Source organism: Nerophis ophidion, linkage group LG01 (assembly GCF_033978795.1).
Source record: "Nerophis ophidion isolate RoL-2023_Sa linkage group LG01, RoL_Noph_v1.0, whole genome shotgun sequence".
NCBI classification, from domain to species: Eukaryota; Metazoa; Chordata; class Actinopteri; order Syngnathiformes; family Syngnathidae; genus Nerophis; species Nerophis ophidion.
The window spans coordinates 82,401,260-82,415,248 of NC_084611.1; the positions used below are offsets into that span (position 1 = coordinate 82,401,260).

General features: G+C 37.5%; 1 protein-coding gene across 1 annotated transcript; it reads left to right on the forward strand.

The window, feature by feature from the left end:
* Positions 1-869: 869 nt before the first annotated feature.
* LOC133560650 (synaptogyrin-3-like) lies at positions 870-12,746 on the forward strand. The gene is made up of 4 exons (XM_061913421.1): positions 870-1,118; positions 4,898-5,132; positions 8,762-8,907; positions 12,082-12,746. The coding sequence occupies exons 1-4, from the start codon at positions 1,014-1,016 to the stop codon at positions 12,310-12,312; spliced, it is 717 nt and encodes a 238-aa protein (XP_061769405.1). The 5' UTR covers positions 870-1,013; the 3' UTR covers positions 12,313-12,746.
* The last annotated feature ends 1,243 nt before the right edge of the window (positions 12,747-13,989 follow it).

Genomic DNA, 13,989 nt, shown 5'->3' on the forward strand with positions numbered 1-13,989 from the left:
CACTGGAAGCTAAAAAACAAAAAGGAACTTTAGCATGGAAGCTAGTGGATAGCAAACAGAAAAAACTGGAAATGACTAATGCTAACAGAAACAGCTTACCGCTACGACGACCAGGACAAAATGTAGCAGCTATAACAAAACGACACGACATGTAGCACGACAAGAGTGATATGTGGCAAAGACAATACAATGATCCAGCACTGACTGGAGGAACAAAGCAGGTAAAGTAGGAGCTGGCTGATTGACAACAGGTGTGACCAGATGCCAATCAGCCGCAGCTGAGTGGAAACAGGACACAGGGAGACAAACAGGAAGCTGAACCAAAATAATAGCACTAGACAGGAACTAAGGACAGGAGATACTAAACATAGAGGAAACAGACAAATGCAGAGGAAAAAACTAAAACATGGACAAACTGTCAGGGGAAAGCCTGACAGAGACTTTGTTATGATAACCTGATCCTAAGATATGTTCATACTGTATTTTACATCGATGGTTGAAAATAAAACAGCAAATTAATATTATTGTAATAATATAATGAATAATTTGAGAATAATGTTGATAACAATTAAAATTATTGCATCTTTTATCACGTTATTTATTACTAATGTTAATACAATAAAACAGACATCTAAAAATATCTTTATTTAGTCATTATGTGATCATTATTATGCATATTTAATGAATTTTATATTAAACCGAAAAAAACATTAAAACATGAAAAAGTACTTTTTTTAATGTTTATTATTGCATTTTAGTATAAATCAACAGGTCTATTGCTCACTCAGATTACAGAAAACTTGAAAAATGTGGGAAAAATGTAAATGAAAGTTTGTGAATAAGCAGCAGTCTGGGAGTGACGTCATAGTGTGGCTGCAGGAGGAGGAGGAGGAGGAGGATGAAGAAGAGGCTGCATCCAGCTGCTTTGTGGCCGCCTCGTCTGCGTCTCTCCGCGGTCAAAGAACAGCAGCAGCACCGCTAACGCCGGCGGAGCGCAGGGCTGCGAGTCGGCGATGGAGCCAGCGGCCGCCTTCGGTGCCGCCAAGGCCGGGAACATCGCCTTCGACCCGGTCGCCTTCTTCACGCATCCTCGGACCATCTTGAGGCTTCTGTCGTGGGTATGAGCACCTGCGATCTTGTCCTTCTTTCATGGAGGAAGGCCTGCGTCTCTTTTGTCTCTCCGCGGCTTCGCGGTCGCCTCGGAACAGACGCACAATTATTGCATTTAATCACAATTCTTGCAGCATCTCAGACGCTGCAAGGTGAGCCAACAACTGCCGTTAACGTTTTTATTTTGTGTTCCTGAAAGCATCTTTTGTCCCCAGATGTGGCGGACATCCACAGCAATGAATTTTAATGGGAAAAGCATGAATTAGTTCATTATTCAGCAGGGGAAAGTGGAAAAATGTAGTATATTATGTATCTTAATTCAATATTCTTATTAATTATCACCGTTTTATATGTAGACCATAAAGACAAAATTGTCCTTTTATGTAATCAAACAAAACATGGATTTGAAATAAAAAAATATATTTATATTTGCAAAGAAAAAATATTTGCAGCCAAAAAATAATGGATTAAAAAATTAAAAATACATTAATATTTCGAAATAAAAAAATATTTTTTCCAAATAAATAAAAATATTTTAAAGTTAATTTATTTCAGTAACTCGATTATAATGGTCAAACTCCAAAACTTGTCGACTGAAATATTTCAAGAACTACTTTTAAAATGTCTTAATATTTGTGATGATTACATAGCTTACAGCCACTAATGCGGGGGGGAATTTTAACGGAAAAGCATGAATTAGTTCATTATTCAGCGGGAGAAAGTGGAAAAATGTAGTATATTATATATTTTAATTCAATATTCTTATTAATTATCACCGTTTTATATGTAGACTTTAAAGAGAAAAGTGTACTTTTATGCATAAAAAAAAACATGGATTTTAAATAAAAAATATATTTATATTTGCAAAGAAAAAAATATTTGCTGCCAAAAAATAATGGATTAGAAAATTTAAAATACATTAATATTTGCAAATACAATTTTTTTTTTTTTCCAAATAAATAAAAATATTTTAAAGGTAATTTATTTCAGTAACTCGATTCTAATGGTCAAACTCCAAAACTTGTCGACTGAAAAATTTCAAGAACTACTTTTAAAATGTCTTAATATTTTTGATGATTACATAGCTTACAGCCACTAATGCGGGGGGGAATTTTAACGAGAAAAGCATGAATTAGTTCATTATTCAGCGGGAGAAAGTGGAAAAATGTAGTATATTATATATTTTAATTCAATATTCTTATTAATTATCACTGTTTTATATGTAGACTTTAAAGAGAAAAGTGTACTTTCATGCAATCAAAAAAAAACATGGATTTGAAATAAAAAATATATTTATATTTGCAATGAAAAAAATATTTGCAGCCAAAAAATAATGGGTTTGAAACTTAAAAATACATTAATATTTGCAAATACAAAAATATTTTTTTTATAAATAATAAAACTATTTTTAAGTTAATTTATTTCAGTAACTCAATTCTAATGGTCAAATTCCAAAACTTGTCGACTGAAATATTTCAAGAACTACTTTTATTTAAAATGTCTTAATATTTGTGATGATTACATAGCTTACAGCCACTAAAGGCCTACTGAAATGAGATTTTCTTATTTAAACGGGGATAGCAGGTCCATTCTATGTGTCATACTTGATAATTTCGCGATATTGCCATATTTTTGCTGAAAGGATTTAGTAGAGAACATCCACGATAAAGTTTGCAACTTTTGGTGCTGTTAAAAAAGCCTTGCCTGTACCGGAAGTAGCAGACGATGTGCGCATGAGGTCACTGGTTGTAGAGCTCCTCACATCTGAACATTGTTTACAATCATGGCCACCAGCAGCGAGAGCGATTCCGTCCGAGAAAACGACGATTTCCCCATTAATTTGAGCGAGGATGAATGATTTGTGGATGAGGAAAGTGAGAGTGAAGGACTAGGAATAAAAAAAGAAAGCAATCTGAAGTTGTCTTTATTTTTAAGTTATTCTTCCGTGATTTTACCACTTGGGAGTAGATTTTTCTCCAAGTGGCCCCCCCATCTAAAATGAGTTTGACACCCCCACCACTAATGACACAATACGTATTTTCATACAATGCTTTTTCCAAGTTCAATGTCGTAATTCTATATTATATTTTCAAAACATCACTCTGACCCGTAATACCAACGTTAATTACTATTTCTTAAAGCTATATCCAAAAATATGTAACTTTAATAAAAACAACGACTTTTCATGGTCCTGTGTAGAACTTCATTTGGAAAAATGCGCATTTAATATGCTTTTTGTCCCAATAGCTCACTCCAATAAGAGTACAATTCAAGGTATGTATCAGAACTTTGCCTTTACAAAAGCATCTCGTGTCAATACATGGACTTTGGGTTTTTTTTTTTCCGGGAATGCAAAGGAAAGTTGGCACGAGCAAGACGTGAATGTAAGTACATCCTTTATTTTTAACACTATAACTAACAAAAGGCGCGCACAATGGCGGAGAACAAACTTGACTACTGAAAACAAAAACTAGCACAAAGGCATGACTATGGACAAAAGACAAAACTCAATAACTGTGACATAAAAAATAAAAAAAACTTACGTGGAATGGGCAGAAGGGAAACTATGGACAGTGTGGTTAACAGGCATGGCATGAAGGGAGTAGAGATAAAGTCGCCAGGCTGACCACCTGGCAACTACGGGTTTAAATAATGCAGGTGATGAACAGATGCGTGACATGACAGGTGAAACTAATGAGTTGCTATGGTAACAAAACAAACCAAGAAGTGCAAAAATAGGAACTGATTGTCCAAAAAACAAAACTGAACATGACCAAAACAAAACATGATCCCATAGACGTGACATCTAGAAAAGATTGGTCCCGGACGACTACGGCGTATACCGCAGGGCATACTTAAAACGTCGGGTCTGTGCCTTTAAAAAGTCCAAATCAATACGACGTTTGAAGTCTTTGCATTAAAGTAGAGTTTGTTTGTGTTGTTCTTGTCGGAATAATTGTATCTAAGTTATCACAAAACTTGTGTTACATTGAGTTCAGCTCGCCCTGCGGGAGGACAAAAGATGTCTTTGATCCTACCAAGCAGGAGGCTTGTAAAACTCCACTGTGTACGATGGGAAGCAACATGAAGGCGTCAGTTTCTTATAATCCACAGGAAGATTTTGTCTTCACCTGAGATCTACAAAGTGAAGCAGGACCTGACTCCCCTCCAGGCACCTTTTCTTTAAACTGATTTGTAACGAAGAGCAGCGGCTGTTTACGACCCCCTTCCCTTAGAAACGGCTGTTGCCATGTAATCAGGGAAAGTCCAAATAAAAGAGGAGGCGTACAATCTTTCGTCAGAACGTGGTGGAACACTGTACTGTGGGGCGGTAAAGGTAGAGTGGCCGTGCCAGCAACTTGAGGGTTGCAGGTTTGATCCCCGCTTCCGCCATCCTAGTCACTGCCGTTGTGTCCTAGGGCAAGACACTTTAACCACCTGCTCCCAGTGCCACCCGCATTGGTTTAAATGTAACTTAGATATTGGGTTTTACTATGTAAAACCGCTTTGAGTCACTAGAGAAAAAGCGCTCTATAAATATAATTCACTTCACTTCACTTACAAATTTACAGGTGCACGCGCTCTCCTCAATGGAGTAAAATTGAATTCTGTCTCTGTTCAATTCCTTGCTTCTTGTCTTGTTTAATAGATGTCCTCAGTCTTTGAACCCGACAGTTCTGTATAGCGTATGCATCTGTTGTCCTGTACATGCATAAGCCCCGCCCCTTGAAGTCACAAATGACAGCAAAAGCGACCGTTCCCCCTAAAACTGAATGTCGTCCCGCAGGTGTTCTCCATCGTGGTGTTCAGCTGCATCGTCAACGAGGGCTACATCAACATCGGCAGCGAACGCTTGCTCTGCGTCTTCAACAACAACGCCGACGCCTGCAACTACGGCGTCACGGTGGGCGTGGCCTGCTTCCTGGGTAGCATCTGCTTCCTGGTCCTGGACGCTTACTTCCCGTCCTTCAGCAGCCTGCGGGACAGACGGCGCGCCGTTCTGCTGGACCTCGTCTTCTCCGGTAATAAAAACGAGGACAGAACACTCCATGGTTACAAAATATCGGAATAATGCGACAATAGGTGATGACGCTCAGTATATGCGCGACAACGTCCGATGTTTCATCAGAAGTAATGTTACAGTCTTCTGCAATAAAAACGAGGACAGAACACTCCACGGTTACAAAATATCGGAATAATGCGACAAGAGGTGATGACGCTCAGTAAATGTGCGACAACGTCCGATGTTTAATCAGAAGTAATGTTACAGTCTTCTGCAATAAAAACGAAGAACGAACACTCTATGGTTGCAAAATATCGGAATAATGCGACAATAGGTGATGACGCTCAGTGAATGCGCGACAACGTCCGATGTTTCATCACAAGTAATGTTACAGTCTTCTGCAATAAAAACGAGTACAGAACACTCCATGGTTACAAAATATCGGAATAATGCGTCAATAGGTGATGACGCTCAGTAAATGTGCGACAACGTCCGATGTTTCATCAGAAGTAATGTTACAGTCTTCTGCAATAAAAACGAGGACAGAACACCCCATGGTTACAAAATATCGGAATAATGCGACAATATGGGGGGTGACGCTCAGTAAATCTGCGACAACGTCCGATGTTTCATCAGAAGTAATTTTACAGTCTTCTGCAATAAAAACGAGGACAGAACACTCCGTGGTTGCAAAATATCGGAATAATGCGACAATAGGTGATGACGCTCAGTGAATCCGCGACAACGTCCGATGACGCTCAGTGAATGCGCGACAACGTCCGATGTTTCATCAGAAGTAATGTTATAGTCTTCTGCAATAAAAACGAGGACAGAACACTCCATGGTTACAAAATATCGTAATAATGCGACAATAGGTGATGACGCTCAGTAAATGTGCGACAACGTCCGATGTTTCATCAGAAGTAATGTTACAGTCTTCTGCAATAAAAACGAGGACAGAACACTCCATGGTTACAAAATATCGGAATAATGCGACAATAGGTGATGACGCTCAGTAAATGTGCGACAACGTCCGATGTTTCATCAGAAATAATGTTACAGTCTTCTGCCATAAAAACGAGGACAGAACACTCCATGGTTACAAAATATCGGAATGATGCGACAATAGGTGATGACGCTCAGTAAATGTGCAACAACGTCCGATGTTTCATCAGAAGTAATGTTACAGTCTTCTGCAATAAAAACGAGGAAAGAACACTCCATGGTTACAAAATATCGGAATAATGCGACAATAGGTGGTGACGCTCAGTAAATGTGCGACAAAGTCCGATGTTTCATCAGAAGTAATGTTATAGTCTTCTGCAATAAAAACGAGGACAGAATACTCCATGGTTACAAAATAACGAATAATGCGACAATAGGTGATGACGCTCAGTAAATGCGCGACAACGTCCGATGTTTCATCAGAAGTAATGTTATAGTCTTCTGCAATAAAAACGAAGAACGAACACTCTATGGTTGCAAAATATCGGAATAATGCGGCAATAGGTGATGATCCTCAGTGAATGCGCGACAACGTCCGATGTGTCATTAGAAGGAATGTTACAGTCTTCTGCAATAAAAACGAGGACAGAACACTCCATGGTTACAAAATATCGGAATAATGCGTCAATAGGTGATGACGCTCAGTAAATATGCGACAACGTCCGATGTTTCATCAGAAGTAATGTTACATTCTTCTGCAACCAAACGACTGATAATATCATGCCAACATTTAAGACAGCTTAGAACAACTTCACTCTTACTTTTCATCAACAATCTACGACTTTGACTTTGATCGGGATTAGCACTTTTTCAATAGATAACGTGTCATTCGCAATTAATGTTATTTTTCGACAAAACAGCGTAATAATCTTTGGCAGTTCTCAAACAGACTAACTCGATAAGATTTTTTTTAAATTGCGTACTTTTAGGGACGATCTCGGTTTTAGTTTTATCGCTGCTGACGCATACAAAAATATCGCACTTTATAATAATAATAATAAAAAGTTTGCTTCTTTTTTTTTTCTCGCCAACCCTTATTTCATCAAGAATCTAAGACTTTTTTGGAAGGAAAATTGATCGGGATTATCACTTTATTTCAACATCGTCTAAAAGAAATAACAATTGTGCTTACAGTTAAGCAAAAAAGGTTAGCATGTAAACAGTTAGCATATCTCAAGTGCCAAGTTATAAGACTCTGTGGTGTTCGGCTGCAAAATTGACTAAAAAAGTTAGCATGCTAACAGTTAGCATGTGTCAACCACCAAGTTATATGACTCTGCGGTTTTTGGCTGCTAAATTGACTAAAAAAGTTTGCATGCTAACAGTTAACATGTGTCAAACACCAAGTTATGTGACTCGTCGGTGTTCGCCTGCAAAATTGGCAAGAAAAGTTAGCATGCTAACAGTTAGCATGTGTCAAACACCAAGATATATGACTTTGCGGTGTTCGGCTGCAAAATTGACTAAAAAAGTTAGCATGCTAACAGTTAGCATGTGTCAAACACCAAGATATAGGACTTTGCGGTGTTCGGCTGCAAAATTGACTAAAAAAGTTAGCATGCTAACAGTTAGCATGTGTCAAACACAAATTTATATGACATTGTGATTTTTGGCTGCTAAATTGACTAAAAAAGTTTGCTTTCCAACAGTTAGCATGTGTCAAACACCAAGATATATGACTTTGCGGTGTTTGGCTGCAAAATTGACTAAAAAAGTTAGCATGCTAACAGTTAGCATGTGTCAAACACCAAGTTATATGACTCTTTGGTGTTCGCCTGCAAAATTGGCGAGAAAAGTTAGCATGTTAACAGTTAGCATGTGTCAAACACCAAGATATATGACTTTGCGGTGTTCGGCTGCAAAATTGACTAAAAAAGTTAGCATGCTAACAGTTAGCACGTGTCAAACACCAAGTTATATGACTTTTCGGTGTTCGCCTGCAAAATTGGCAAGAAAAGTTTGCATGCTAACAGTTAGCATGTGTCAAACACCAAGTTATATGACTCTGCTGTGTTCGGCTGCAAAATTGGCAAAAAAGGTTAGCATGCAAACAGTTAGCATGTGTCAAGTGCCAAGTTATACGACTCAGATGCAGACGGCGGCAAGCTTAGCTAAAAAGGTTAGCATGCTAATGTTAACATGTTAATGTTAGATTTCACACTGTATTTTACCGTTTTTCAAATTGAAAGTAATTCCGCGTAAATAACATCGTACATTTTTACGAGAAAATTCTGGCGAATGAGCTGCCAGATATTTTTTTTGCCATATTATCTATATATATACATATATATATTTTTTTTACAATCAGTAGCCAAATATTCGGTAATTTCGTATCAAAGACGTTCTTTTTTGGAGCATTTGCACTTCATTTCTGCGATTGTGGTCAATCAAAGATGAACATTTGCATCTTTTTAGGGGTTGGTGTAGCTTGTTACGAATTATCGGATTTCTGCGCCATGGAAGCGACATCCAATGATGACGTCACGGTCTAGCTGGAAGATCAAAGCCTTTACTAACCGTCCAATCAGACTTCTCTGATTCATCCGCTACACATTTGCGTGCTATCTGAGGATTGCTATGACATTAGTCAAACACTCTATAGTGTAAACAGTCAACGGCTTTTTCTTGGCCCCGCCCCCACAGGCCTGGCCAGCTTCCTGTGGTTCGTCGCCTTCTGCTTCCTGACCAATCAGTGGCAGGCGACGTCTCCCGATGAGCTGCCGCTGTCGCAAGGCTCCGACGCCGCCCGGGCAACCATCGCTTTTTGCTTCTTCTCCGTCCTCACGTGGGTGAGGACCTACTGTATTACGTATTCGTATGTAATGATATGTTTGATGATGTCATATATTAGGTGGTTTGAGTGGATGAAATCTGCTTTTACAAAACAAAATTGCTCATATTGCTCTACAATGTGAGAAAAAAAGAAGAAAAAAAGGGGGGGAAGTTATAAAGAAAAAATTGAAAAAAAAATAAAAAAATGGGAAAAGGGGGGAAAAATAAAAAAGGAAACGAAAAAGGGGATCAAAGGGAAAACATTTTTAAAAATTGGGAAAGGGGAACATATTTTAACAATTAAAAAATTAAACAAAAAGGGGAACAAAGGGAAAATTGGGAAACGGAAAAAATGGAAAAATGGGGGAAAAAAAGAAAATAAAAAGGGGGGGAAGTTATAAAGAAAAAATGGAAAAAAATGAAAAAAATGGGAAAAGGGGGAAAATTTCAAAAGGAAAAAAAGGAAAAGAAAAAGGGAACATGGGGAAAAATAAAGATACAAATGGGAAAGGGGAAAAAGTTTAACAATTAAAAAAAAAGAAAAGAAAAAGGGAAGAAAGGGAAAAAAAATGGGGAAAAATGTGAAAGGGGAAAAAAATGGAAAAATGAAAAAATAAAATAGAAAGGGGAAGTAAGTTATAAAGAAAAACATGGGGGAAAAAAGGGAAACATTTTTTAAAAAAAGTAAAAGTAAAAAGAGAACACAGGGAAAAGTAAAGATAAAAACGGGAAAGGGGAAAAAGTTTAACAATTAAAAAAAATAGAAGAAAAAGGGGAAAAAAGGAAAAAAATGGCGAAAAAATCAAAAAGGGGAAAAAAAAGGAAACATTTAAAAAAATTAAACAAAAAGGGGAACAAAGGGAAAAAATGGGAAAGGGAAAAAGATGGAAAAATGGGGGAAAAATAAAATAAAAAGTTATAAAGAAAAAATGGGAAAAATGGGAAAAGGGGGAACATTTTAAAAAGACATAAAAGGAAAAGAAAAAAGGAAACTCAGGGAAAAATAACGATAAAAATGGGAAAGGTGAAAACATTTTACAGTTTAAAAAAATAAAAGAAAAAGGGGAAAAAGAGGGAAAAAAGTAGGGAAAAATGAGAAAAGGGAAAATAATTAAAAATTAAGAAAAAATTAAACAAAAAGAGGAACAAAGGGGAAAAGATGGAAAAAAGGGGAAAAAAGAAAATAAAAAGGGGGAAGTTATAAAGAAAAAATGGAAAAAATATTAAAAAAGGGGAAAAGGGGGGAAATATAAAAATATAAAAAAATAGACATAAAAAGAGGAACAAAGAGAAAAAAAAATGGGAAAGGAGAAAAATTGTTTAAAAAATTGAAGAAAAAGGGGAACGGAAAAATATGGGGAAAACAATGGGAAAAAGGGAAAAAATGGAAAAATTAAAAAAAAAAGACGAAAATAAAAAGGGGAACAAAGGAAAGAAACTCTACTTTTGAGGTCTTGACTTTAAAATGCAACAAATGAAAGGCTTTAATAGAATTTTCAATGTGTATAATAGAATTAAAATACATTCATGTGTTGCTAAGGAAATATTACACAAATATTTCTTACATTATTTTAATTAAATCATTTGACTTGAAGTCGCTCTAAATTGTATTGCAAAACAAATAATTGAAAGTATTGAAAGTAGGCGTGTCCTGATACAACTTTAGCCTTGAGTATTGGGCCGATACCAAAACTGATCCGATACGATATCGACAGGAATCCTACATAATTGTACTATTTTGTAGTGTGGAGTATTACAGAAGAGTTGAAACACCTTTTTATCATTACATGTCCGCAATGGACTTATGCTGTCTTTAAGTTGAAGTCATCCTTTTTCTCGTTTTTCAGCCACAATGATTCTGAATTCCTGTAAGTTGAATGATGCGGACACATTTGTTACTGGAGACTTTCACATACTGCCTTGGAGACTTAGTACGTGTGAGCTATAAGGATTTAATACTTGTTTATATTGACAAATGTTCTTATTTACACCACAATATTGTGCAATTATTATCACATATGTCAGGGGTCGGGAACCTTTTTGGCTGAGAGAGCCACGAAAGCCAAATATTTCAAAATGTATTTCCGTGAGAGCCATATAATATTTTTGAACACTGAATACAACTAAATGCGTGCATTTCTAAGTAAGACCAACATTTATAGAGTATAATAAGCCTCTTATTCTTTTTAATAACATTGTTATTCTGAAGCTAACTAATAATAAATAAAATGTCATGTCTGTTGATCATGTTAAGTGCTGTTTGTCCTTTGGACTCTTTAAGTTCCTGTTTTTTTCCACTCCCTTGTCTGATTTCCTTGGTTACTCATTTTGTCCACCTGTCTCTGGTGGACAAAACACCTGCTCACCTGCTTCCGAGTACTATTCAGAGGCAGTATTTAAGCACGTCTTTGCCAGTCAGTCGCCCTGGCGTCAATGTGATCTTTTCTTGCTCTGTGCTGACTTGTTTCATGCCTTGCCATAGTTTCGTGCTTCATGCCATGCCAAGTAAGTTTTGTTTGATTTATGTTCATAGTCTGTTTATGCGTTAGCTTTGTACCTTAGCCCAAGTTGTGCCTCCACTGTGAGCGATTTTTGTTTGTATCTTTTTTTAGTTTAAATTAAATCATGTTTTTACCTAAATTCCATGTCCCGAGTAGTCCGTCTGCCTTCCTGGGGGAACGAGCCTGCAGCAAGCTGCGACCCCCCATCGTGACATAAAATACTTCTTACCATTAATGCGACTTCTTGAACAGGTGCGGTAGAAAACGGATGGATGGATTTAAATGCATGAGAATGTTTTATATTTTGCACGTTATTTTTCGCACTGTGATTACCAGCGAAATTATTCATGATTATCGTGTTAAGCAATGTCAGCTAAGATTTATCGGAGAGCCAGATGCAGTCATCAAAAGAGCCACATCTGGCTCTAGAGCCTTAGGTTCCCTACCCCTGACATATGTCGAGCCGGCGTGCGATTGTGTGCTTAGCTGTTGTGTAGCTGCTTCTGTAAATGACTTGACTAAATTAGAAGAAAAGACCAACATTGTTGACGTTAAATCTCACTTCGTAAAGATCGATGACTGGTGTTATTTTATTACTTCTGCTCATTGATTGGCTGGATGAGGTCACATGGTTGCCAGGTATGAGCCGATGCTAATGCTAACACGCTAACGTGCCGTTCCAACCCCCAGGCGGTCCTGACGCTGAGCGCGCTGCGCCGCTATTTGTCCGGCTCCCACGCCAACCTGTTCACCTGGCAGCACCTGGACCCCGCCCCCGGCCACGCCCACGCCACGCCCTACCCCATCGCCAACGGCGCCACCATCGTGACCACCAAGCCCTACCAGGCCCCGCCCTTCACCGAAACCCTGGACCCCCAGAAGCTCACGCAGCAGCACAGACCGGTGGCGCCCGCCTTCTAGAGACCGCGGCGAGGAGGGCGGGCTCCCCCAACCCCCTCCGTTACCATGGCAACCGCTGGCTCAACTTAGATCGCTTTGTCCCTCTGTGTCTTCACGCGCACACTCGCCGACACAACACACACACACACACACACACACACACAAATTGGTCTCATACACGCTGGCTGACCAATCCCACGCATCCCATTGGCTGAAAATGTGATTGACAGGCAGCTTGACCAATAGGAAGCGTTTCGCTTCCTCGTAGAGAGCAGGCCAGCCTCCTGTGAAATATTCATGTGTTCAATGTTTGATTGTCTTTTCCTCAAGTGTGGGATGGAAAATGTCATCAAATAAAAGCATTTAAAAAAAAAAGGTTGTAAAATAAAAGCATTAAAAAAATGTAATAAAATAAAACCGGCTTCACGATCAAAGAAAGGCTTGCAATTTGTTGTTCATCTTCATGTTCAATTCTCCCACCTTTGACCCCCTGATATTCAGCAGAGGTACTACAGCTACTCCATACTGCATGTACTAACATAGTAGTAATATACACTACATGTACTAGATACTGCATGCACTAAAAGTACTAATATACACTACATGTACTAGATACTACATGTACTAACAATACAAAAATAAACTACATGTCCTAGACGCTAAATGTACTATACACTAGTGTACTAGATACTGCATGTAGTAACTTAGTAGTAGTATACACTACATGTACTAGATACTACATGTACAAACATAGTACTAATATACATTAGATGTACTAGATGCTAAATGTACTATATACTACATGTACTAAATTAGTAGTAGTATACACTACATATGCTAGATACTACATGTACTAACATAGTACTAATATACACTACATATACTTGATGCGTAATGTACTATACATGACATGTTCTAGGTACTACATGTACTAACATAGAAGTAATATACACTACATGTACTAGATACTACAAGTACTAACATAGTAGTAATATACACTACATGTACTAGATGCTATATATACTACACAATACATGCACAAGAAACTAAATGTACTAACATAGCAGTAATACACACTGCATGTACTAGATACCACAAGTACTAACATATTAGTAATATACACTACATCTACTAGATACTGCATGTTCTAACAGTACTAATATACACTACATGTACTAGATGCTATATATACTACACAATACATGCACAAGAAACTAAATGTACTAACATAGCAGTAATACACACTGCATGTACTAGATACCACAAGTACTAACATATTAGTAATATACACTACATCTACTAGATACTGCATGTTCTAACAGTACTAATATACACTACATGTACTAAATGCTACATGTACTATACACTACAATTACCAGATACTAATGTACTAGCATAGTAATAATATACACTATATGTACTAGATATTCAATGTACTAACATAGTACTAATAACTACATGTACTCGATGCTATATGTACTAACTTAGTACTAATATAAACTACATGTACTAGACACTACATGTACTAGCATAGGAGTAATATACACTACATTTACTAGATACTACATATACCAACATTATAGTAATATACACTACATGTACTAGACTCTACATGTACTAACATAGTAGTAATATACACTACATGTACTAGACTCTACATGTACTAACATAGTGGTAATATACACTACATATACTTGA

Bases quoted from the DNA above. Each gene is read 5' to 3' on its own strand.
- LOC133560650 (XM_061913421.1), top strand. From the start codon at position 1,014: ATGGAGCCAGCGGCCGCCTTCGGTGCCGCCAAGGCCGGGAACATCGCC. The intron at 5,133-8,761 runs GTAATAAAAACG...CCGCCCCCACAG, and splicing joins GCTGGACCTCGTCTTCTCCG to GCCTGGCCAGCTTCCTGTGG. The intron at 8,908-12,081 runs GTGAGGACCTAC...TCCAACCCCCAG, and splicing joins TCTTCTCCGTCCTCACGTGG to GCGGTCCTGACGCTGAGCGC.